A 22,584-nucleotide genomic window follows, 5' to 3' on the forward strand; every position below is an offset into this window, starting at 1 on the left:
AGAATTTTCATTCCAAGACTTACAAGATGAGCTATCCGATCATGAGCTTACGATACCAGTACCAACACCAGTTCTACATTTAAATGTGTAATTGCACAAACATGCACACACCCGCATGCTCACAGGCACACACACCATTCATAAACATCACAGGCCCAAGAGCGACTTTCAACCGATTGACATTCTTGTTCCGAATTGTTCCTGAATTTGCCACCACACCACACCCCCATTTTAGTGAAGGGGGAAAGAGTTGCAATAGGTCACGTGAGGACAACATGTCATCGCAAGTTTGACACCTCTGCACCACAGTAAGAAGACTGGTGAAGGGTACCGTTCTTCTTCTTTGGGAGCTTTATTAAGGAAAGGGATTGGAACATTTACACTGAATTATAATTTAAAATAGAATGTTTGTAAAATGATGTATTGCTGGTCTTTAACACCAGATAAGCTAAGATATATAAGATATATGAAGGTATGTCAAATGAATGTTGGAAGTATAAGAATAAAGAAGGGACTTTTTACCATCTGTGGTGGACATGTGATAAAGCAAAAAGTTTTTGAAGTGTGATTCATATTTTAATACAGAAAATCCTGAAAATGGAGATAGAAATGAAACCAGAATTTTTCCTTTTGGGACTAATGGAAAAAGAACTGGAGGGAAAAAAAAGTTGGAATTTTGCTACCATACATGTTGACAGCAGCAAGACTATTGTATCAGTGGTGAAATTCAATTTTTTTTACTATCTGTGGGCGTTGCTTGGCGGCCATTGCTTGGTGGGTGTGGCAGAGGAAGGATACTGCAAAATCCCCATTCCCACCCCACTCTGGGGCCAGCCAGAGGTGGTATTTGCCAGTTCTCTGAACTACTCAAAATTTTCACTACCGGTTCTCCAGAACCTGTCAGAACCTGCTGGATTTCACCCCTGTATTGTATGCGCAAAAAATGGAAAGACGCTTTGATTCCTACCATGGACGAATCGATGCAGAAGTTGATGGAGTTGGCTGAAATGGTAAAACTGACTACTCTGATTAAAGAAAAAAAAAACGTAAGTAGTTTTGTTTCCACACGGAAACCTCTTCTGAATTTCGCGCTTGACATGGAAAAGAATGTAATTTTGAGTTTGGGTTTTACAGATTAGATTGATAGATTTTTTTTATAGAAATGAATTGTTCTTATAACTATGGAAAAACACAAAAGTTGTGATTTGATGTTAATGCCGTATTTTACTGCAACAGAGTGAGTCGGCAGTCAATGCTCCTTTTTCTTTTCTTTTCCCTACCCTTCCTCACTTCTCTCTCCCCCTTCCCCTTCCCTTTCGCTGCTCTTTTATTTACTTTTGTATTTTGCATTTTATAATAATTTATAACCTAATAAAAATGTGTTTTTTTTAAAAAAAAGGAAAGGGATTGCTGGATTTCCCTAGTTTTGTCTCCCTTCCCACCAAGCATGCCAGAAAAGACTGTTTGGGAAGAAGAGGAAAATCAATACTTTAAAACTAGAACAGCAGGAAACACATCTTAAGGACCAGGAAGGAAAAAAAGAAGTTGCATTTTATTCTACAGGGGCCAGAGAAGAGGATAACTTAAGAGAGGGAAAACCTATTTTATGACAAAAAACATTCCATTCTGAAAACGGCAGGCAAATTTCATAGGCTCTGCAGTCTGGTTAAAGTCTCTCTTGGCCTTTGTCGTCATTTCCCACTCCTAAGGGACTGAGAGCGTTTTTGGCTTGAGTAACAACTCTTGATCAGGAATGTAAAGGCTCCTTGAAATACACGCCCTGGTAATCTCCCAGAAGACCGAGTTTTCTATTCTAGAATATGAGAGAAATTTATCTTTTCAGCTAATTCCCAGGAAAGAGCCTGTGATCTATCTGGAAATGGAATACAGTAGTTTGATTTTGCGGCAACTTAAAAGTTTAGGAATTTTGTTGTAGGCCCAAAATTTTGTTTGGGCCTACAGTTTACGTCATCAGGAGATGATCCCAACAGCAGAATATTATGTAATATATCCCCGTGATTGAGAGAGCTGGATGAGGGAGAAACAGTCATACTAAACTGGTGACTTTATTCAAAATATGGCAAAAAAGTATTATTAATAGAAGAGAATGTTTGTAGCTCTGTGATGGTCTTTGGTGCGATCTAAGCTTGGTTGTTTTCTTACAGATGTTTCATTACCCAACTAGGTAACAAGCTCAGTGCTAGAAGACAGCTGGGTTTGTCTTCTATCACTGATGATGTTACTTGGTCATTTTCTTATTAGCATTTCTCTGTAGTGGATGGAGGGCAAAAGGAAGCCAGAAAATGCTTTGCTTTGGCAGTTCCAACCAAAATCAGACCACCATAGACTTCAGTTTCAAAAAATATTTAAAATGCCTTTAGCTGCAAAGGAGGCGGAATACTGATCAAAATGGCTAATTCCTTATTTTACTAGATCAGTAGTTGCTGTTCACATCAGTTTCTGTGGATCACCAGGTAGACTGTCCCAAAATCAGTGCCTTAGCTCCGTTTGCACCTAAACTATCACAAAACAAATATGTCCTAGCAAACTTTTCTTCCTGCCCTAGTCCCTTGGAATAGGAATGATAAGAGACCCAGGTTTTTATTTTATTTTAGATTTTTTTTAAACCCGCCTTTGTTTTTATAAATAACTCAAGGCAGCGAACATTCCCCACAACAATCTCTCTGTGAGGTGAGTTGGGCTGAGAGAAAATGACTGGTCCAAATGAACCTATCTGTCTTTCATGCCTAAAGTGAGACTGGAACGCACAGTCTTCTAATTTTTAGCTTGGTGCGCCTTAATTACTAAACCAAGCTGGCTGTCATTCTAGTCCCACCCCCCCATCCAGCCACCAGAGTTTTCTTTATGATTCAAAACCAATCACTCTCTCTCCAACCTACCTTACAGGGTTGTTATTAATGGAAAAAATAGGGGAGGGGACCACTATGAATGCCCATTTGAGTTCCTGAAAGAAAGGCAGGAGGGAAATCAAATAAATAAATTCCTAAATTCAATCATTGATCACTAGCTGTTCTAGTGCAAATTAATGTTTTTCTCCCTTAAGCAGACAAGACATCTTATCTGAGGCATCTGGCCACCCATTTTGTTTGGCTCCAAGTAAAAAATTCATCTTTCTCATTCATTTGTTAACATTTTGCCATACCACTTCACAACACTCAGGTTAGTTTCCAACAATAAAATCACGCATTAAACGGCATTAAAATATCAGTGCTAAAAACAATCGCCTTAAATACTGTTATCAAAAATGTAGAAATTTATATATCAACTTGGATAGGGCCACTCAAGTCTCGGGGCTGCCAAGGGAAACAAGTAGGCATTTTATATAAAGCGTATAAAAATACACTCCAAAAATGCAGCAAGAACGTATGTAGGTCTTTAGCTGTTTTCTAAAAAAACAAAAACAAAAAACCAGATTCAGCCCCCTTGGATATTTTTTCCAAAGGAATGGTACTGATACAGAGAAAGCCTGATGACCTACATGCTCCAATGATAAATAGCACTGACTAGCACATTAAAAATTGGGACCTGTATTCCACCTGCAATCAGTACCGAGCTCTCCGAACAGAGTCACCTGCATCCATTTCCAAGCTCCCCTGCTACTGCCCATCAGTGATCTGCACCAATTAATAAGGACTGTCATATAGGGAACATTACAGTCATCCAACTTGGGAGCAGCAGGTGCACTACTAAAATCAGATTAGCTCCATCTGGAAATAGCCAGAGATGATTTATAACTAAACCTGTGCTCCTGGTGATTCTAGCCACTGGCATCACATGCAGTTCCAGCAACAATCTGAAGCTAAAGAGCATCCTGAATATCTGCATATAGCCCTGTAGGAAGAATACCACCCAAACCACCACCAGAGTCAAAGCCAGTTCCTGGGTTCAAGAACTACTCATACAGAATTGCCAACCTTCTCTACACCAGTCGAGAAGCACCCAGCCTGACAGGGAGGAGGGATCAAGCCTGGAGTTAGCCTGGAGTCTCTGTGCAACTGCAAAAGGGTTAAGACCAGAGGTGGGTTTCAGCAGGTTCTGACCAGTTCTGGAGAACCGGTAGTGGAAATTTTGAGTAGTTCGGAGAACCGGTAGTAAAAATTCTGACTGGCCCCCGCCCCCATCTATTCTCTGCCTCCTAAATCCCAGCTGATCAGGAGGAAATGGGGATTTTGCAGTAACCTTCCCCTGGATTGGGGAGGGAATGGAGATTTTACAGTATCCTTCCCATGCCACACCACCAAGCCATACCCACAGAACCAGTAGTAAACAAATTTGAAACCCACCACTGATTAGGACTGACCTCTTCCCCCGCCCCCCAAGATCCTTGGAGCCTTATTGAATTGTTCCCATGGGAGAACTCCAGCCTGAGGTGGTTCCTCTAATGCAGGGGTCTCCAACCTTGGTCCCTTTAAGACTTGTGGACTTCAACTCCCAGAGTCCCTTGGCCAGCAAAGCTCTGGGAGTTGAAGTCCACAAGTCTTAAAGGGACCAAGGTTGGAGACCCCTTCTCTAATGTAAGTTAAAGGGTAAAGAAATCCCTGCATATTTTACTCCATTAGTTCTTGTGACTATAGGGGAGAGGGGCTCATCTGTTTCAAGGCCATTGAGCCAGTGCTGTCCAAAGACATTTCTGCCATTATGTGGCCTACATGACATCCCAGAGTGCCATTACCTTCCCTGCAAAGTGGTACCTATTTACCTACTTGCATTTGCATGCTTTCAAACTACTAGGTTGGTAGGAGCTAAGGCAAGGACGGGAGCTCACCCCATTACGTGATGCTGAGGTCTCGAACCTGAGCTGCTGGCTTTCCAGCTGACAAACCCAGCATCTTTACCACTGAACCACCGTAGATATACACATTATTGGCAGAGCATAATAAAGTAGTTTGAAGAGCTTGAACTCTGCACTTGTGGATCTGATTCAGGGGTGAAATGCTCCCGGTTCGGACTAGATCACGGGATTCGGTAGCGATGGGGGTGGGTTGTTCGGAGAACCAGTAGCAAAAATCCCTGCCCACCCCCCCGCCCCGCTCATGCCTTGCTGTTCCTCTTCTCTGTCCCTGAAGCTCTTGGTGGTGATATAGCTGCAAACAGCCTTAAATGACTGCCGTGGCGCTTCAAAGGGCCGCACTACAGCTGATCAGCGCTGTAGGCGGCTAGTAGACCGTTGCCTCTGTTTTTAAAGAAGATAGACCAGTGCCTCCCAAAAAAAGGCAATTGGTAAACCGGTGCCTCTATTTTTAAAGAAGGTAGACTGGTGCGCTCCCAAGTTTCGTAAACTTTATTATTTTTATTACTTATTATTATTGGCCATGCCCATTCATTCACCTGACCACCAACCCACGCCCACCAATTAAGCCACGCCCACAGAACCGGTAGGGAAAATTTTTTAGATTTCACCCCTGGTCTGGTTGTTCATGCCTGACACACCATGTCCCTAAATAGCAGCTCAGCTGGAGTCAGGGCCAACTGATCGGCAGATCCCAATCCTGCAAAGATTTCTCCCTAAGTCAAGATGCGGTCCCAGCAGTCCTACTGGTATGGCAACTACCCCAGACAGAGAAGATACTTTCATTCTGATCTATCTGGCAGTTAATGGTAACGTTAGGAGGGCGGAAGCACTGTGCCCATGTCCCATCTGCCTATATAGATTCTGTCCATCCTTTCAGAGCTTCCTGCCATGATTCTTTCCACCTTGGTGACTCTCTGATATGTCGGCTGAAAAGATGGAGTTCACAACCTCTGAAAATTATCAGGCTGGAAAAACTGTGTTGTGTCTTGCCCGCTCTCACCGCAGCCGGGGTCTTCTTATCTGCTTCCGAACGCTGAAGAATGCCGGCCCCAGCCCCAGCCCTGGCTCCATGCCCAGACAGGCTGAAGAGGAAGAAATACCTCCAGCCCCCAGCTCTGGCTCCATGCCCAGGCAAATGGAGCAACTAGACCCCTCCCCCTCCTCCACAGCATGTGAGCCTGAGGAAGGTCAATTACCAACAGCTGCCGACTGGAGTGACCCTCGCGTCAGAAGACTTGATAGGCGGAGGCAACAGAAGGAAGGGAGGGGCAGGCCGGGATAAGCGCTGAGTCATGGAGCCACACCCCATGGCCTATATAAAGGATCTGCTTTCTGGCATTCTCTGAGTCAGGCAAAGTCTAAACATATCTTGCTGAAGTCACTTTCTGGTCTCCTGCCTGCCCTGAGAACTTTGCTAGGACTTTGGCAGAGCTGCAGAGGCACGCCTGATTCGGATTTCCCTGACCCGGCCATCAGCAGAGGAGTGGGACACGACAGACTGCACCTTCCAGACAGTTACATCCAGGAAGTCTATAGGGTGGAAGGGAGGTGTCAAAAAAAGTCAAGTTGGCAGTCACAACTATGAGAATTAATCCCTGGCCTTTTTTACATGCAGTGCATAGATGGCACATATAAAAAACAGGGTGGGCCTTCACATAGTCATAGCTGCTATCTTGATTTTAGTTTTTTAACTTTTCCATGAATGCTCCTGATTACATTCTTTCCCCCACACACACACACACATATATGCATCTGGTCACATTCCTGGCTTCTCACATCTCTCACACACTTACACACGATGCAAAATGCTCTGACATAAAGCATATGACCGTGACATACAATGGAAGCATGCAGATGTAGATACATTTCATAATGTATTTTAAGCCCAGAGGTTTATGCTCCTTAAACTCCAGAATATCCAACAGGCCTTTGGAAGCAGACCAAAATAATGTGGCATTTCTCTACTAACTCTTTTCCAGCATAGATTTAAAAAAACAAAACAAAAAAACCTTCACTTTTTTAGCTGTGATCTTCTTGATGCCCATGTTAGTGGTGTTTATCCCTATCGAAACAGGCTGCACTGAGAAAGCTGAACGGTCATTATTAAGCCATTTACTGAATTGCTTTTCCCAGATCCCCTATCCTTAGCCAGATGCTCCCTGTTACAGCAGCCTGCTTAAAAAAAAAAAAAGGCATGATAAAGATTCCTGTTCTTTTACAGTTAGAGCTGCAGCAGGAGCTGGGACTGACGCCCTCTGCTGGTTGAAAGTAGCAGGACTTGAGAATTTGATTGCCATGTATTTGGGGGGAGGCGGAGAAGGGGGGGGGAAATGACAAAACACAACAGAAGGGGAAAACAACAGAAACTAGCTAAAAATAATAGTGGGGAGGAAGAGGCAGAAATCACGGAGACGGGCACACCAACACCTTACAAACCTAAGTAGCTATTCTGGGCTACGTCTCCAACAGTCCCGGGGACCCGTTCGCTGGTATCTGGCGTTTTATAGACCAACTGATCAGGGTCTGAGCTATCAATGTTTGTCACAAACAATATCCCTGCAAGGCCAATGGAAGGAGAGAGAGAGGAGAGAGATGGTTAGCGGAATGAGAAAGTTCGGCGCCCAGGCAGGGAAACACCACAGAGCATTGGGCAGGAGTCAGGAGACTGACAGGGCTCGGGTTGTGCTCACACACTATCGTCTGGTTGCCCCCCACCCACCCACCCCCGTTACTACCCAGGGCACATATTGTTGCTGATCAAACCATTCTGCTTCCCAGATAAAATTGCCCAGGTCCAAAGAACAAGATAGCAGTTTGTTACAAGTGAAATTTACTTTTCCAATCGAGACTGAGTTTGAGATGGTGGTTATTGGCCAGTCTTTAGTTCTCCCCAGGTGAATTTTTTGCTTCCCGCCCCCCAACACCCTGCCCTGTGAGGTCCTGTCTGATTGCTCTGTAGTGTTTGGCCTGCTGGGCACAACCCCGTACCGAGGTAGCTGTGAGCTGGCAAGGGGATGAGCGAGGGGTCCTGGTCCTTTTCTCCCCCGGCTTCATACGGCCCATCGTCGTAGTGACTGAAATCCAAGACACTCAGCTCTGCCCGTATGGTCCCTGCCAAACCAAACACCTGTTAATGATGGGCAGAGTGAGGGAGACATTGAAGAAAACGGCCAGTCTCTCAGGATAGTAGGAAAAGAAGGATGTTGTTCAGATTTGCCCTTCTGTAGGGGTGACTGAAGAGGCAACGGCCTGTTATCAAATCTACAGGGAAGATCTGGGCAAAGGCTTAAAACGAGGGTGCCCTCTAGAACAGGAGTCTCCAACCTTGGTCCCTTTAAGACTTGTGGACTTCAACTCCCAGACTCCCTCAACCAGCAAAGCTGAGGAACTCTGGGAGGGCTGAGGAACTCTGGGAGTTGAAGTCCACAAGTCTTAAAGGGACCAAGGTTGGAGACCCCCTGCTCTAGAATAAGGCTGGGAGGAAAGAGCAGGAAACACAATGAGCATTTCCTAGGGACACCAAGCCCTAGATCTGTTTGTCACAAAGCCATTGGTTCCATGAAAGATCCCGGGAGTTAGCTTGTCTTTGCAGCAGCTGTGTTGTGCTGTGCTGTGATGATTGTGCCCATGATATGCTCTTTCTGGCGCAGCAGAATACTCCAGCCAGTACTGGTCATGTTGGGTCAGATCCTTCAGAGGCAATGCATTAGATTTGAAAACCCTCACATAATCTCTGTAAGATTGGAGGGTTAGGAAATACACCCATCCAGTGCCATTCAATATAGAAAATACAGAAAACCCCCCCTCCCCTCCATGGGCTTCTTATAAGTCACTTAGGAGGACATATTCCCAGATTTGGGTACCAGTTGATGAGGGCATGAATGGTACTCACAGCCATCCTATTTGTTTGGGGAAGAATATCTGCAGCTTCAAATGAGGGGTACGATGTGACTGAGCCGCTTGCCAAGATGTGGGTCGGGGCTACCTGACTTAATAATATTCTTTGTTGAAAGCAAAGGCTTACCCTTCCAGTTGTATGTGCCAGGTGCCCCAAAGAGGATGTAATGCCTATCTGCAGTGAAGCCCGTGGCTATTCCCTGCTGGCAGTAACCAAAGCGTTCGTGCCCCTGTTCGCGCCCTTGACAGAATTTCCACTCGCCACCATCCAGTTCATCGGCCACTTCCAGACCTTCGCTGAGTACGTAACAACGGCCAATCACGTGCCTCGTCTCCAGAGACTCATTCACACGGTTGCGTGCTTCATATAAGTGAGCGCAGGTCTGGGATTCATGGGAGGAGAAAAGAGACAGGGCAGAAAGGGTTAGAAAGTATGGGTGGCCTCTAGACTCCCTGCACATACCTTAGCTGTAGAAGGCATAGGAGAGTTCCTGGACTTCCCTGGAATGTACCATTTCAGGCTATGAGTGGGGTTTAGGCTATAAGCCCCTCTTTTGTAGTGCCTAAGCAATGGGGAAGAACTTTAACCATGGTTTTAACCATCCTTTCTGAGGTAAAATACCCTATCCCACCAGACTTGAAATCCTAGGCTTAGAAAACTTGGAACTCCGTCGCCTTCGACAAGACCTAAGCTTAACTCACAGAATCATCTATTGTAATGTCCTTCCTGTTAAAGACTACTTCAGCTTTAATTGCAATAATACTAGAGCAACTAATAGATTTAAACTTAATGTCAACCGCTTTAATCTAGATTGCAGAAAATATGACTTCTGTAACAGAATCATCAGTGCTTGGAATACTTTACCTGACTCTGTGGTCTCTTCCCATAATCCTAAAAGTTTTATCCAAAAACTTTCTACTATTGACCTCACCCCATTCCTAAGAGGACCATAAGGGGCGTGCATAAGCGCACAAACGTGACTACCGTTCCTGTCCTATTGTTTTTCTTTTCTTCTTCCTATATATATGCTTATACCTCCTTATATTTACTCATATATGTGTTTATTTACTATATAATCTTTTTTTTTATTCAAAAAGTTTTACAACTATATAATCTTTTTGTATGATACCTACATATATTGTTGTGACAAAATAAAATAAATAAATAAATAAATAGAGGTAGGGAAGCTCCAAAGCAAGGCATGATAATTGTCAAAACAGATAACAGGGATAATTCCAAGACAAGATTTAAACATTTTGACAAGTTGACAATGCCTAACACTCACTTTGAGATTGCTTCAGTGATGAAAAAGCTAATGCTATTTTAATTGATTGATGGATGGATAGAAACACAAATAGAAAGCACTAGAAAATTGCATTTTCTTTTCCTACAATTGCTCAGGAGGACCAAAGTATCACATACATCTTAGCTCACTTATTATGACTAGAGTGGTGTGTACTGTATATTCAGACCCACTTAATGGACATCATCAGTGAAATACATGTGACAAATCTGTCACTTTGTGAATGGATTTAAACATAAATAAAAATGATATGTATTCTTTCCTGGAAGGTACCACTTCAGGCTATGAATGGGAGGTATGATACAAGCCAACGTCTTCCTAGGACTGTGGCAGATAAGTTAGAACTATACTTGAAAAATGTGCTCTATAAACCATGGTTCCTGAAATCAATAGATGGAGCTGAAAGCTGAAGTCTATAAATCAGGCCCTGTTCACCTGTGAAGTCCAAAAGATGCAGTTCTTACCGCAAAGTAGCCATCCCAAACTTTTATGTAGAGAAACATAATCCAAACAGGGTTTAGGAAGAGTATATCTTTGGTTTTCACTGTGTTTTATGGATTGTTGTGAGCCACCTAGAGTCATTATATGAGATAGATGGCCATATAAATAAATAAATATATAAATCTAAGCATAAACAATAGTCCATGAAACTCCTCAGATAAGCCTTGGATGCCCTGATACACCATATGATTTCTCCCTGCTATTATTATTAAATCAGTGCAAAAGGAAAGCCTTTCCTACAGAACTGACAGCCGTTTTCTATATGTAGTGAAGACTTTATTTATTTAATTTCAATAGCCACCCAACTTAACCAAGAATTATTGGCATAAGGATTTTTTTAATTATTCATCCAAACTTTCCCACTCACAGGCAATGTTCATATGGGCAGCTATTTCAAATGAGTTTTAATTTCTTTGGAATCAAGCTTCATTTATCTGTAACTTTATGGATATGGATTTTTTCGTGACAACTAGAAATGTTTTGCAATTGTCATCTGCTTGTATTTTTAAAAACTTGTCAGTCTAGCCCAGGGGTCTGCAAACTTGGCTCTTTTAAGACTTGTGGATGTCAGCTCCCAGAGTCTCTCAGCCAGCAAAGCTGGCTGAGGAACTCTGAGAATTTATTTTATTTTATTTTATTTATTTATTTATTTAGTCACACAGTATATATAAGCATAAGCATGAAATAATTATACAATATATAAGCATATATATGAGTATAAGCATGTAATAACTATATTAATTGGATATAACGAAAGGAAACAATAGGACAGGAACGGTAGGCATGTTTGTGCTCTTATGCACGCCTCTCACAGACCTCTTAGGAATGGGGTGAGGTCAATGGTAGACAGTTTTTGGTTGAAGCTTTGGGGATTTTGGGAAGAGACCACAGAGTCAGGTAGTGTATTCCAAGCATTAACAACCCTGTTACTGAAGTCATATTTTCTGCAATCAAGAATTTTTTTTGTTTTGTTTTACATTTATACCCCGCCCTTCTCCGAAGACTCAGGGCGGCTTACAGTGTATAAGGCAATAGTCTCATTCTATTTGTATATTTTTACAAAGTCAACTTATTGCCCCCCCAACAATCTGGGTCCTCATTTTACCTACCTTATAAAGGATGGAAGGCTGAGTCAACCTTGGGCCGGGCTCGAACCTGCAGTAATTGCAGGCTACTGTGTTCTTAATAACAGGCTTTACCAGCGTGAGCTAAACCGGCCCCTATCAATTGAAGTCCACAAGTCTTAAAAAAGCCAAGTTTGCAGACCCCTGGGCTATCCTATATCCCTTGTATTTCCTAATATTCCCTTTCAAATAATAACAGCCCAACCCTGCTCCACTGTTTGGAAATCAGCCCGATATTGAAATTCTAGCTTTCCCAGAATAGTTCATGTTGTGTGTTGAAATCTTAGGTCCAGAAAGTTAGCCTGGTTAAGGATCCTGGGAAACTATCTGGACGGTGTTAGGCTGGGAAAAGGTTTTCTTAGCATCTATTCAGTTATTTTCAAGTATTTCTAGGAAGACAACATATCTTTATATTAGACGGCTTGAGTTGTACAAATGCTACCAAAGAAGGCTTAAGGTTAAAGAAGCTTAAAGTTAAGACTTCTTTAGCCTTCCCTGGGCACTCTAGTTTCAGCTATACAACTTTTTCTGTAGAGAGGACACGGTGTTAGGATATGTTTACATGATTTTATTCAACAACAGTGTGAAAGGTGATTGCAGCATAAAGGAGCTTCCTTTCATCCAGAACACGAAGCACAATTTTACCTGTGTGAACACAGCAAAGAAAAGTTTCCTTTCTAATTTTATCTTCCCCAACTTCACCATCACTACCCATTTGAAATTTATCTCTATCTACCCATTTTCCCCAATCCGCATGACTTAGATGTCGCAGCTTCTAAATCTCTTTCCTGGTAGCTGAGCATGCTGCCTCCTCATAAACTCAGATTTATGCAACTTAGCTACCCTGTTAGGTTACTTGTTGGACCCTGTTAGGTTACTTGGCCAGAACCAAAGAGGTTAAACAGAATGACCACCCACCCATCCAGTCATGGCCACTGACCACAATCTTTCCTCCGGGGCCTTGGCTGTTGACAGTAACACCCAGCCACTGGTTCTCCTTGCTCTCCTTCTTCAGGTCAACTGCAAAGTGGAAAAGAAATGGAGAGATATTAAGGAAGGAAGATTATTTGACCCGTTGTTACTGGGGGACAGAGGACTTGATCTTTGCTTTATGTGATACAACAAATTGAAACAAATACAGGAGTGGTTAAGGCACAGACAGAGAGTGGTATTAAAATGCTTTCTTAATCTGTGAGTTGGCAAAAAAACCCATGATAGTTTAATTGCCAAAATGGCTAAGGAGGGCAATTTCCAATGACCAAAGAGGGCTATCTTGAGCAGCCAGTAGGATCTAAACAGGCTTCCTCCTGACTACATTATCAATGAAGTGCAATATATTGCATCCCCAGCAAAAATAGAAGAGGAAAAGCACTATCTTAAATCTGGAAGATTTAGGAAGACATGAGGATATATCCTTAGGCTAAAATTAAACTGATTAGGCAGTATTTTCCTTTAGTTCTTCCATGGAAAAAAAAACTATATACACACACACAGCACTACCCATTAAACAATCTCAATTTAATTGAAAGTAGCTGTTGGCTCTGATTTGGATCACAATTACAGAAATGGGGCTTTAACTCTCTTCTGTATCCGATTCCACCAAAGCTTTTATTAGCTAGGCAGAGGAAAATGTGTAAGTATCTGTTCTTCCATAAGTTCTAAGGACTTTAACAATTTAGACCATGTCTGCAGCATAGGATAAAAAGTTAATCTCCCGCCCAGCCTCCTTGCTCCACTTCAAATTACAGCTGTACTTAGACAACTGCAAAAACTCCCCTCTCTCGGTGCAGGGGAATGTGCCCACCTGGGAACATTTCTGACAATGCAATGAGAAACCAGAATGAGGCAGTAGGACGAGGTTCTATGCTGGAAAGGTGCCCAGTCAGGACCAATCATCAGCTCCATGACCATTCTTCGCCTCATGAGTAACACAGGTCAGCAGGAATTGCCCCCTAGAGCAGGGGTTTCCAACCTTGGCAACTTTAAGCCTGGAGGACTTCAACTCCCAGAATTCCCCAGCCAGCTCTGCTGGCTGGGGGGTTCTGGGAGTTGAAGTCCTCCAGGCTTAAAGTTGCCAAGGTTGGAGACCCCTGCCCTAGAGCACCTACTGCATCTAATGCAGCTGAGCTTTTGCCTTTTAAAGAAATGCAAATTGCCAGGTTGCAATCATGCTAGCTGCTCTGGAAATCACATATTTTAACTATGCTTCCCAAACAGAGGCATTCATGGGCAGAGAGAGGGGGGTTACTTAGAAGTCAAGAGGGCAGATGACAAAAAAGCAGTGTCGTCTTATATTGTTGGGGTGTCACACACAGGCCACGCCCACCCCAGCTCCACAAAGGGGGAAAACATCGCAAAACGTCACGTGACAGCAACGTGATGCCGCGAGTTTGACACCGTGTCCTACTGTGATGCAAGTCCCACCCCTTTTCTACATGTGTCATGACTTCATACAAAAAGGTGGAGCTTGTATCATGATGATGAGGTCCTGCTTTTGTCATTTTGAGAAAAGCTTTCAATCCTGCAAACGGCCATGTTCCCCACAGTGATAATAGCCTCCTGGTGTCTTGATCCCACCTTCCCAATACCTACATAGATGGCCAAGGGAATTGAAATCCAATACATTTAGAAGACACTAGCTGGCAAAGTGACTTATGTTTATCTAGCGGCCAGCAACTGAGACTTTCTGCATGTTTAATATTTTATTATCATGTGTTTTGGGCCACAGACCCTGCACTGACTGAAAAAAATTCTGTGCTTACCCTTTTAGTAAACTCAGGAGGAAGCGCAGATGGGTTTAGGACAACTCACCCTAGCCAATTCGGCGTCACCAGCTCGCCACGGCCATCTCACTGCAGCCAATCTGGTGCAGCCATCTCACCACAAGGTGGTCTTGCCAATCTGGGTTATCTGCGATCAGAAAGGGACAACTTGCCGTGGCCAACTTCCTGAGGCCATCTCACTACGGCCAACTCAGGGGACCCAGATTGTTGGGGGGGCAATAAGTTGACTTTGTAAAAATATACAAATAGAATGAGACTATTGCCTTATACACTGTAAGCCGCCCTGAGTCTTCGGAGAAGGGCGGGGTATAAATGTAAACAAAACAAACAAACAAACAAACTCGTCACAAGGCAACTTGCTGCAGCCACGATAAATGTTATCCGCCACTGTTTCTTCAACACTATTTTGATGATTTCCAGCGTAAAATCTTTGAGGTACCCCGCATGCGTTGTCCCACAGCAAGTTCTCCCGTAGCGAGTTGCCCTGCGGTGGCCGCAGCAAGTTAGCTACATGGCAAGTTGTCCCATTCTGATCGCAGACAACCCAGATTCCAAACTGACTCCAGTTTAAGCCTGATCCAAATCAGAGAAGGAAGGTTGCTATGTGGAAGGAAGAGTTCATTTTCACCCCAATTTAACCATACTGTTCCATACCTCCATCATCAATGGGCACGCGCTCACAGTCCTTAGTTTCGTAGGTCAAAGGACAGGCATATAAGCCACCCGTTCTTTGGGCCTGTTGATCAGGCAAAGCGGTAGCCTGTGGCGCTCCCACCAACAGCCTGAAAGAAACGGAGGAAAAAGTGAGAGGGACTGAAAGAAGTTGGGAAGGAGCAAAGATGGGAGGACATGTGAGCTTTTTACTGAGTGCTCTGCATCTGGACAGCTGTGGCCTGCTAAGTGAAGCATTTGATTCTTCAGTCAAGCCTTTTGTTGAATATGGGCTAACACTTTGGTCCTTTGCAGTGTTGCTGTCTCATAAAAATCGTTTCTTAAACCTCTTATAATTTTGCCAAGTATCTTCTTCATGGTTTTAGTCTTTGCATCTTGCATCCTATTGCACTGGATTATTTTCAATAACGAAAAGCAGACAGTTGTATAAACAAACTAAAGTGTTGGTTTTTGTTTTTAAGGGGGACAAAAAAGTTCTGCATAATGGGAACAGATTAATGTAAAAAGAAGCATCGAATAAAAGGAAAAAAATGGGGCACCAGAACTAAAGGAAAGCCAAGGATCTGCAGGATTGAAAGAAAATAAGGGAAAGGTTGAATTATGGTTAAAAAAATGAATAGATGTACAGAAGGAGGAACTGAAATTATTATTGTGATGGGTACAAAGATGTGAGAGAGGGAAACAAGGAGGGCTGAGCAGCACACTTGGGAACCAGATTTCTGCTGAGCCGGCAAAAGCTGCTGGTCTCCTTTCCCCTTCACGCTAAGCCACAGTGACCTTGAGTATTCCCCCTTCTGACATTAATGTGCGTTCTGAAAAGATCAATTAGTTAAAGAGAGGATAAATTCTATCCTAGGCATTTTTGTCAGGAACACATATAGGGGGAGAAGGAGGCAGTGAACAGCTGAGTGGGAGGATGAGTATTCATACTCTTTTGCCTCAAGCCGATGCAGGGCCCAGTTCAGCTCCTGACCACATGTCACCTGTTCCTGCATCTCCACCACAGCTGTCCTTTCCCTCCAGCAACCATTAATGAGGGACATGATGTCACTTGGAACAGCCCACAACCCATTTCATGCTTGCATTCCGGACCGAAACAGCTGTATTTTTGCTCGCGGTCTACCAATTCCCAAGACAAAATTTCACCCACAAAGTTAAGCGTTCCCATGCTGAATCACATTCGCAGAATCCCTTTCTTTTCCAAACAATTATGTTTCATATTAGTGCTATTTGTTTGTTTTCGCAGGCTGGGTTCACACATTTGTGTTAAGCCACAATGAGGTGGCAGGTTTGTTTGTGATTTAGCATGTTGCAGTGGATGCAGCCATTCATTAAAATATGGATAGGCTACCCTTGTCCCTGTTTATGTGTCACACCTAAAGGAGAAAATCAGAAAATCAGAAAGCTGCAGGACATAGATAGGAGTTAATTATTAGCCTGAGTGCCAACTGGGTCATCAGAATCTGGGGGCTGATGGAGGCTTAATCCTTCTGTCCCACTGCTGAAACAAAGTCAAAATCTTAGCCAACTCTAGAAGAACAAGCGCTTCATTGTCTTTCCATTCTCTTCTACATTTTTGCTCCCTTTTTGGCACACACAAAAAATAGGTTTTTAGGTGACTAATCTCTTTCTATACTGAGGTTCAACCTGCTTGGCCCACTGCAGATGTTTAACCATCCCTCACCCCACACCCCAAGTGAAAATGATAGCTTTCCAATCTCCTTTCCAGCAAGTGGGAGGATTTTAAAATGGCCACACCCCTTCTTTTACCAAGACATTGGTAATGCTGCAGCTGTTGCCACACAGGGATAAGTCACTTCCCTAGGGAGTGGGTAATTCGGACAGCCTGACACACTAAACCAGGGGGGTCAAACTCAATTTCATTGAAGGCCACATCAGGGTTGTGTTTGACCTCAGGGGGCCAGGGTGAGTGTGGCCTGCTCAATGTCACTCATGTCGGGCGCGCCTGTGGCGGCCCACAATGCCTCTGCCAGTGACAATGGGCTCCCAAGTTCTGTTTCCGGCTGTGACGGCCTCCTGCAATCCTCTGCTAGCGAAAACGGAGCTTTGGAGGACCGCATGTGTAAAATCTTCATACTATTGCTCAGCAGCAGGTGATATAGGAATAGAGGAGATTGTTGGATTTTGAGAGCTGAAACAAAATCTCTCTTGTCCTTATTTCATGCACATTTTAGAGAATATGTAGATCTCTCTAGAACTACAGGAGTTTTGCAGAAGTCCCAAGGAGAAACAATAAAACCAGCTGTAGCTTTCCCTGCACAATTATGCACGTACCACACAAAAGTGCCCACAAATCTCAGAAACATCTCAAATTTGTTCTCTGCAAAAAGAGCAAACCCACCCCCCAAATCATCTCTCTCTCTCTCTCTCTCTCTCTCTCTCTCGTGTGCTGCTGGCTGAATTGGCCATTCACAATAGAGGCACAGTGGACAGAAGAAGGCCCAACACATAGACATTCATATGGGTTCATTCCATTAGACTGGAGGTCACCAAATGAAATAGAAAATCATTGCAGGGGGGTGGAAAGGTTATTGCTCATATCAGTTACATTTCGAGAAGCCCAGCGTTGTAACTTTGTGGCCATTTCAAAACAATGATGAGGCAGGAATAGTTGCAAATGCAAAAAATGGGCCATCCACAAGATATACAGAGTCATGCATTTAAGACAAAAAGAAACTAGTTTTACTGTAATTGAGCCAGAACTAAGCTGGCTGAGTTCTCTTTTACAGCTGAGTAGAAAACCAAAGCAGCATTCAAACTGGTGCACTGTTCCCATATGCATAAGTCCGGGGCAACCCTGAATGGTAAAACACGTGACAGAAGCCACATGGTTTACATACTTTCATCCAGCACAGTGGTGAAGTCTGAACCGGTTTACTACCAGTTTGGTGGCTGCACATGAGCTCTGTGCGTATGCACCAAATGCGAGGTACGCATGCACAGTGCATGCCAAAAAGAGGCATGGGAAGGAAGGTAAATAGAACAGCGCGCGGGGTGTGTGTGTGTGATCAGCTGTGGTGCACGATCGTCAGAGCCTTTTTTTTTACCTTTTAAAAGCTTTTTTTACAACCTATTCCTACCATTCGGGCGGGAAAAGCGAGCCAGCCAGAAAGAAGCGGCAAGCGGGCGACCGGGTGATTGGGTGGGCATGGGCAGGGGGCCCAGGGATTTTTGCTACTGGTTCTCCGAACCAACCATCGCCATCGCTACTGGGAGCATTTCACCCCTGATCCAGCATTAGGACAAATGCATGAAGTTGGGGTTTGCACTGCGATGTCATGATGTGCATTTCATCATTTTTGCATTCTTTCATAGCTATGTTTGTGTGGAAATGTCTTTCAGCGGACCAGGGGTAAAGATTGCATAACCTAGATCTTTCTTTATATCATACAGTATTAATGGTTAGGGCTAGGAAGGACAGTCAACTTAACCTTTGGTAAGTTACCTAGAGATGAAGAAAGGGAAGAACTCACAATATAGATCTGGAGTATGAGAAGTTACAGCAGCATTGAAAAAAAGTACTTTTGACCATTTTTCACACTTATGACGGTTACAGCATCCCCATGGTCATGGGATCAAAATTCAGATGCTTGGCAACTGATTCATAATTATGACGATCATGATGGTGATCCTCTTTTGCAACCTTCTGACAAGAAAAGTCAATGGGGAAGCCAGATTCACTTAACAATTATGACACTAACTTAACAACTGCAATAATTCACTAACAACTGGTTAAAGGTCATAAAATGGGGCAAAAGTGACTTAACAAATGCTTCACTTAGCAACAGAAATGTTGGGCTCAATTGTGCTCATAAGTTGAGGACTATCTGTATTGTCAAAATCACCTGGAAGACATCAAAACTGATTGATCAAGGATCATCCTATAGGCCTTGAAGTATAATACAAATATTTCCCCCCAACCCCTGAAAGCTACTCATAGCCTTCTCTCAGATAAATGCATACGGACTTGTAACCTTAAATGTGCTTCTTCAAAAAAAGATGGGGGAGGAGTTGTAGCTGTTTTTTATATCTAATTATCAATAGTTTGCAAACTTAGATAAGATTCTGAGCCAAACTTTGCTTCATGTCACTCTCCCTCCCCCTCCTGACATATTGCCTTTCATAAGCCAGCAGACATTATCCAGGGACCAAGACAGAGGTGGTATTCAACAGGTTCTGACCAGTTCTGAAGAACCGGTGGTGGAAATTTTGAGTAGTTCGGAGAACCGGTAAATACCACCTCTGACTGGCCATCCCCATCTATTCTCTGCCTCCTGAGTCCCAGCTGATCAGGAAGAAATGGGGATTTTGCAGTAACCTTCCCCTGGATTGCGGAGGGAATGGAGATTTTACGGTATCCTTCCCCTGCCACGCTCACCAAGCCACGCCCACAGAACCGATAGTAAAAAAAATTTAAACCTACCATTGGATCAAGAGTTCTGTTTTTCACACAAATGGCAGGTTTTGCACAAGCTTTTGGATAAAATATAAACTGAGAAATTTCCCTACAAAGCCTACCTCAATCCTATATCAATTCAATAACCCTAAGCGCACAATATATCCCAAGTTCCCTTCTCATCTGCAAAAGGGAACTCTGCTTGCAAAAACCATTAATGGGACAATCGAGAATTGTCATGTGCTGCAAGAACACTCTTAAATCTGGATGGCTAGTTAAGATTAACACTCAAAGAACAGGTGGAAAAATTGACCTAACTTTATTGCATGACATCAAACTGCTTAATCAAAACCACATCAAGCCAAGAGATACAGCAAGCAAGTCACACCTTCAGGAAAAGCAAAATGAAGAATTTCAAAGAATTCCAGTATTAAATATGCTTTCAGACAATTAACCAAAGGGAAACAAAAAAAATATTTAGCTAAAATACTGATTTCCTGGAATAGAGGAAATTGCTAGAAGTCATGACAATGAAGTTACAAGAATTTAATGGAAAGTATCTGGCTGCCAATTTCTTCAGAGAAGAACAGAATTCTCCCCTTTCCACCGACTCTGACAAGCTGATTTTCCCGTAGGCACTTTTCTCTGTTTCTTATGTGTCTCATGCAGATGGAGAAGGAATCACCTCTTTTTAAAAACAGGAAAAGTTAAGGTGGAATTAGGTTTATCAGGTAGCTTTTCAACCAAGGAATTCCAGTTAACATTTCACACTAGACAAAATTCAGTACATGTGTTAAATCTCAGCTAAAAGCCAAAGGAAGGAAAAATCCAGATGTGCAGAGACATGGCCTTGTAGGAAAATATTCAGAAGCCACTACAAAAACAGCAAGGCCAGAAGCAAGCCCTGGGAAAGAAGATAGTATTAGGAAGAGACTCCAGCTGGCTCCTCCCTGATTCAATTTATATGCTACTAAAACTCTCCTTGTCGTGACCTTTAACCAGGTGAAAACGGTGCATGATAGGGCAACAATTTTTGAACTAAGGTACCTCAAATGGGTTAACTTACAGAATGTATCTAAAATTCAGGATCCATGACTCCTAAGAGAATGAAAGTTGGGGAAGTTATGGCTGCTTCAGAGTTATTGGCTGCTGCTGTGCTTCTGCTATGGTCATGTAATCTTCATTTACAATGTTCCATGACAGTTTCCCAGCCAGTCTAACAATCCCTTGCTCCCTTCCCCACTCAGCAGTAGCCACTCACTTGATTGCTGGGAAGGGAAGCGAAGGGAAGCGAAGCTTTCCATTGTTCTTGCCATATTCCCACAAAGAAACTCAATGGGGAACCCAGCCAGAAGTTAGACGTTGCTTTAGATTTAGATTTAGATTTAAATTTATTAGATTTTTATACCGCCCTTCTCCCGAAGGACTCAGGGTGGTTCACAGCCAAAATAAAACAACAATTATATACACAATAAAACAATAATTAAAAAACTTATTAAATATAAGGCCAAAATTAAAACCATTTAAAACCGTAAAAACCCCATAAAATTTATATCAGAATATTAAAACTACTAAAAATTTCTATGCCAGTCCTGCGCGAATAAATAGGTAAGTCTTCAACTCGCGGCAGAAGGTCCGAAGGTCAGGCAGTTGACGAAGTCCTGGGGAAAGTTCATTCCAGAGGGTGGGAGCCCCCACAGAGAAGGCCCTTCCCCTGGGGGTCACTCCCACTGCTTGTTTGCCTTTAATAGCCCTGTTTAGGTAAGGAAATATCTCCAAAACAATGACCCAATGGGTATGGGTTGTTTGGTAAGGTACAAGAGGGAGGAAAGGTAAAACAAGCCTTGTAAGTCACAAGGTTCTGTTACTATAAACTATATCAATCAAGTCACTCAATCAATCATGTCTGTAGATCTTCCTGAGGAGTTGGTTTCTTGATCAAGTTCATCTCATAGCACTGACAAGACAAGCCCAACACATTCCCCATTCAATATTTTCTTGCAGGCAAAACAAAGCAGAGAGATGTGAAATGTTTCCACAAATTCTCCTAAGCAAAGGCCGTCTCTAAAAGCTTACATTTGAGCCACAAGCAGGCCTGAGTACTTAAGAAAAGCTTATCAATGGAATCTAAAAATCGCCAACATAGTAGAGTCTTCATAGATTGGGAGGAAGCAGAAGTGGGCTTGAGTTTCCTTTCAAGCTGAGCTATGCGGTTGGACAGACTAAAAATGGCTTTCGTCCAAAAAAAAAAAAAAGAGGACAGAGGGACAGATTAGGTTTCGCCAAAGGCTCAGATTCAATCCCTCCAAGTCAATTGGGGTGGATTCCAGGCTAAGTGACATCACTTTGTGATATCACTGGAGACCCACCACAGACCTCACCTACTGTTTTGTGGAAGAGGATATGGAGGGTCATCTTCGCCAGTTTTAATAGGACATGTTCCTGCTTCTAACATATATCTTCTCCACCAAGGCCAGCTAAACAGCTCTGCCTTGAGTCTTCCAGCAGAATTTGCTTGCTTTACCTGTGTCTCTTTCTTCCTCTGTGAGAAGGAAAATAAGATACAGGGGAAGCTGTCCTGGTTCTGTCAGAGTTCCAGCAGTAACACTAGCAGAGTCTGTGTGTGTGTGTGTGTGTGTGTGTGTGTGTGTGTGTGTGTGTGTGTGTGTGTGTGTGTGTGTGTTGCACAGGGAATGGCTTTAGGGACAGGGGAGCTTTAGGGACCTGGGGCAACCCATGTCCTGCTTACATTTCAAGGAACGATTGCAGAACAGAAATATAAATAAATCCCAAATACAATTTTCCTATCTAGGACTGTTTAACCATATTTTTCTCCATTTGACACCATCCAAATGTTATTCATACTGCAGTTTCCTACAACTCTGGGGGTTGTAGTATCAATACCCCTAGAAGAGACCATATTGCAGAAGATTGTTTATGGGGTTTTATTGTCTTCTCCAGAGAGGGTAAAAGCTGAATCAGAGCACTGTTATGATACAGTTACATGAAGATGTAAACCAGCTGCATAAGCCTTTGGAACTTGGCTGGAGCTTGGAAGCATTCTATTAAATTC

At 43.1% G+C, this 22,584-nt stretch overlaps 1 protein-coding gene across 12 annotated transcripts in view; it reads right to left on the bottom strand.

Moving 5' to 3' along the window:
* Nucleotides 1-22,584, bottom strand: part of ITGA7 (integrin subunit alpha 7) — a 72,504-nt gene that overhangs the window by 28,100 nt on the left and 21,820 nt on the right. For 4 of the 12 annotated variants that reach the window (XM_058166946.1, XM_058166945.1, XM_058166957.1 and 1 more), the window contains exons 2-6: nucleotides 15,077-15,204; nucleotides 12,580-12,659; nucleotides 8,838-9,093; nucleotides 7,802-7,924; nucleotides 7,250-7,369 (exon numbers count right to left, since the gene is read on the bottom strand). In XM_058166946.1, coding sequence (XP_058022929.1) covers nucleotides 7,250-7,369; nucleotides 7,802-7,924; nucleotides 8,838-9,093; nucleotides 12,580-12,659; nucleotides 15,077-15,204 — 707 coding nt within the window. Of the gene's footprint in view, nucleotides 1-7,249; nucleotides 7,370-7,801; nucleotides 7,925-8,837; nucleotides 9,094-12,557; nucleotides 12,660-15,076; nucleotides 15,205-22,584 lie in introns of those variants that run through there. The other 8 variants (XM_058166956.1, XM_058166950.1, XM_058166949.1 and 5 more) reach the window with 4 other exon arrangements.

The sequence above is a fragment of the Ahaetulla prasina genome, chromosome 2, assembly GCF_028640845.1.
Source record: "Ahaetulla prasina isolate Xishuangbanna chromosome 2, ASM2864084v1, whole genome shotgun sequence".
Taxonomy (NCBI): Eukaryota; Metazoa; Chordata; class Lepidosauria; order Squamata; family Colubridae; genus Ahaetulla; species Ahaetulla prasina.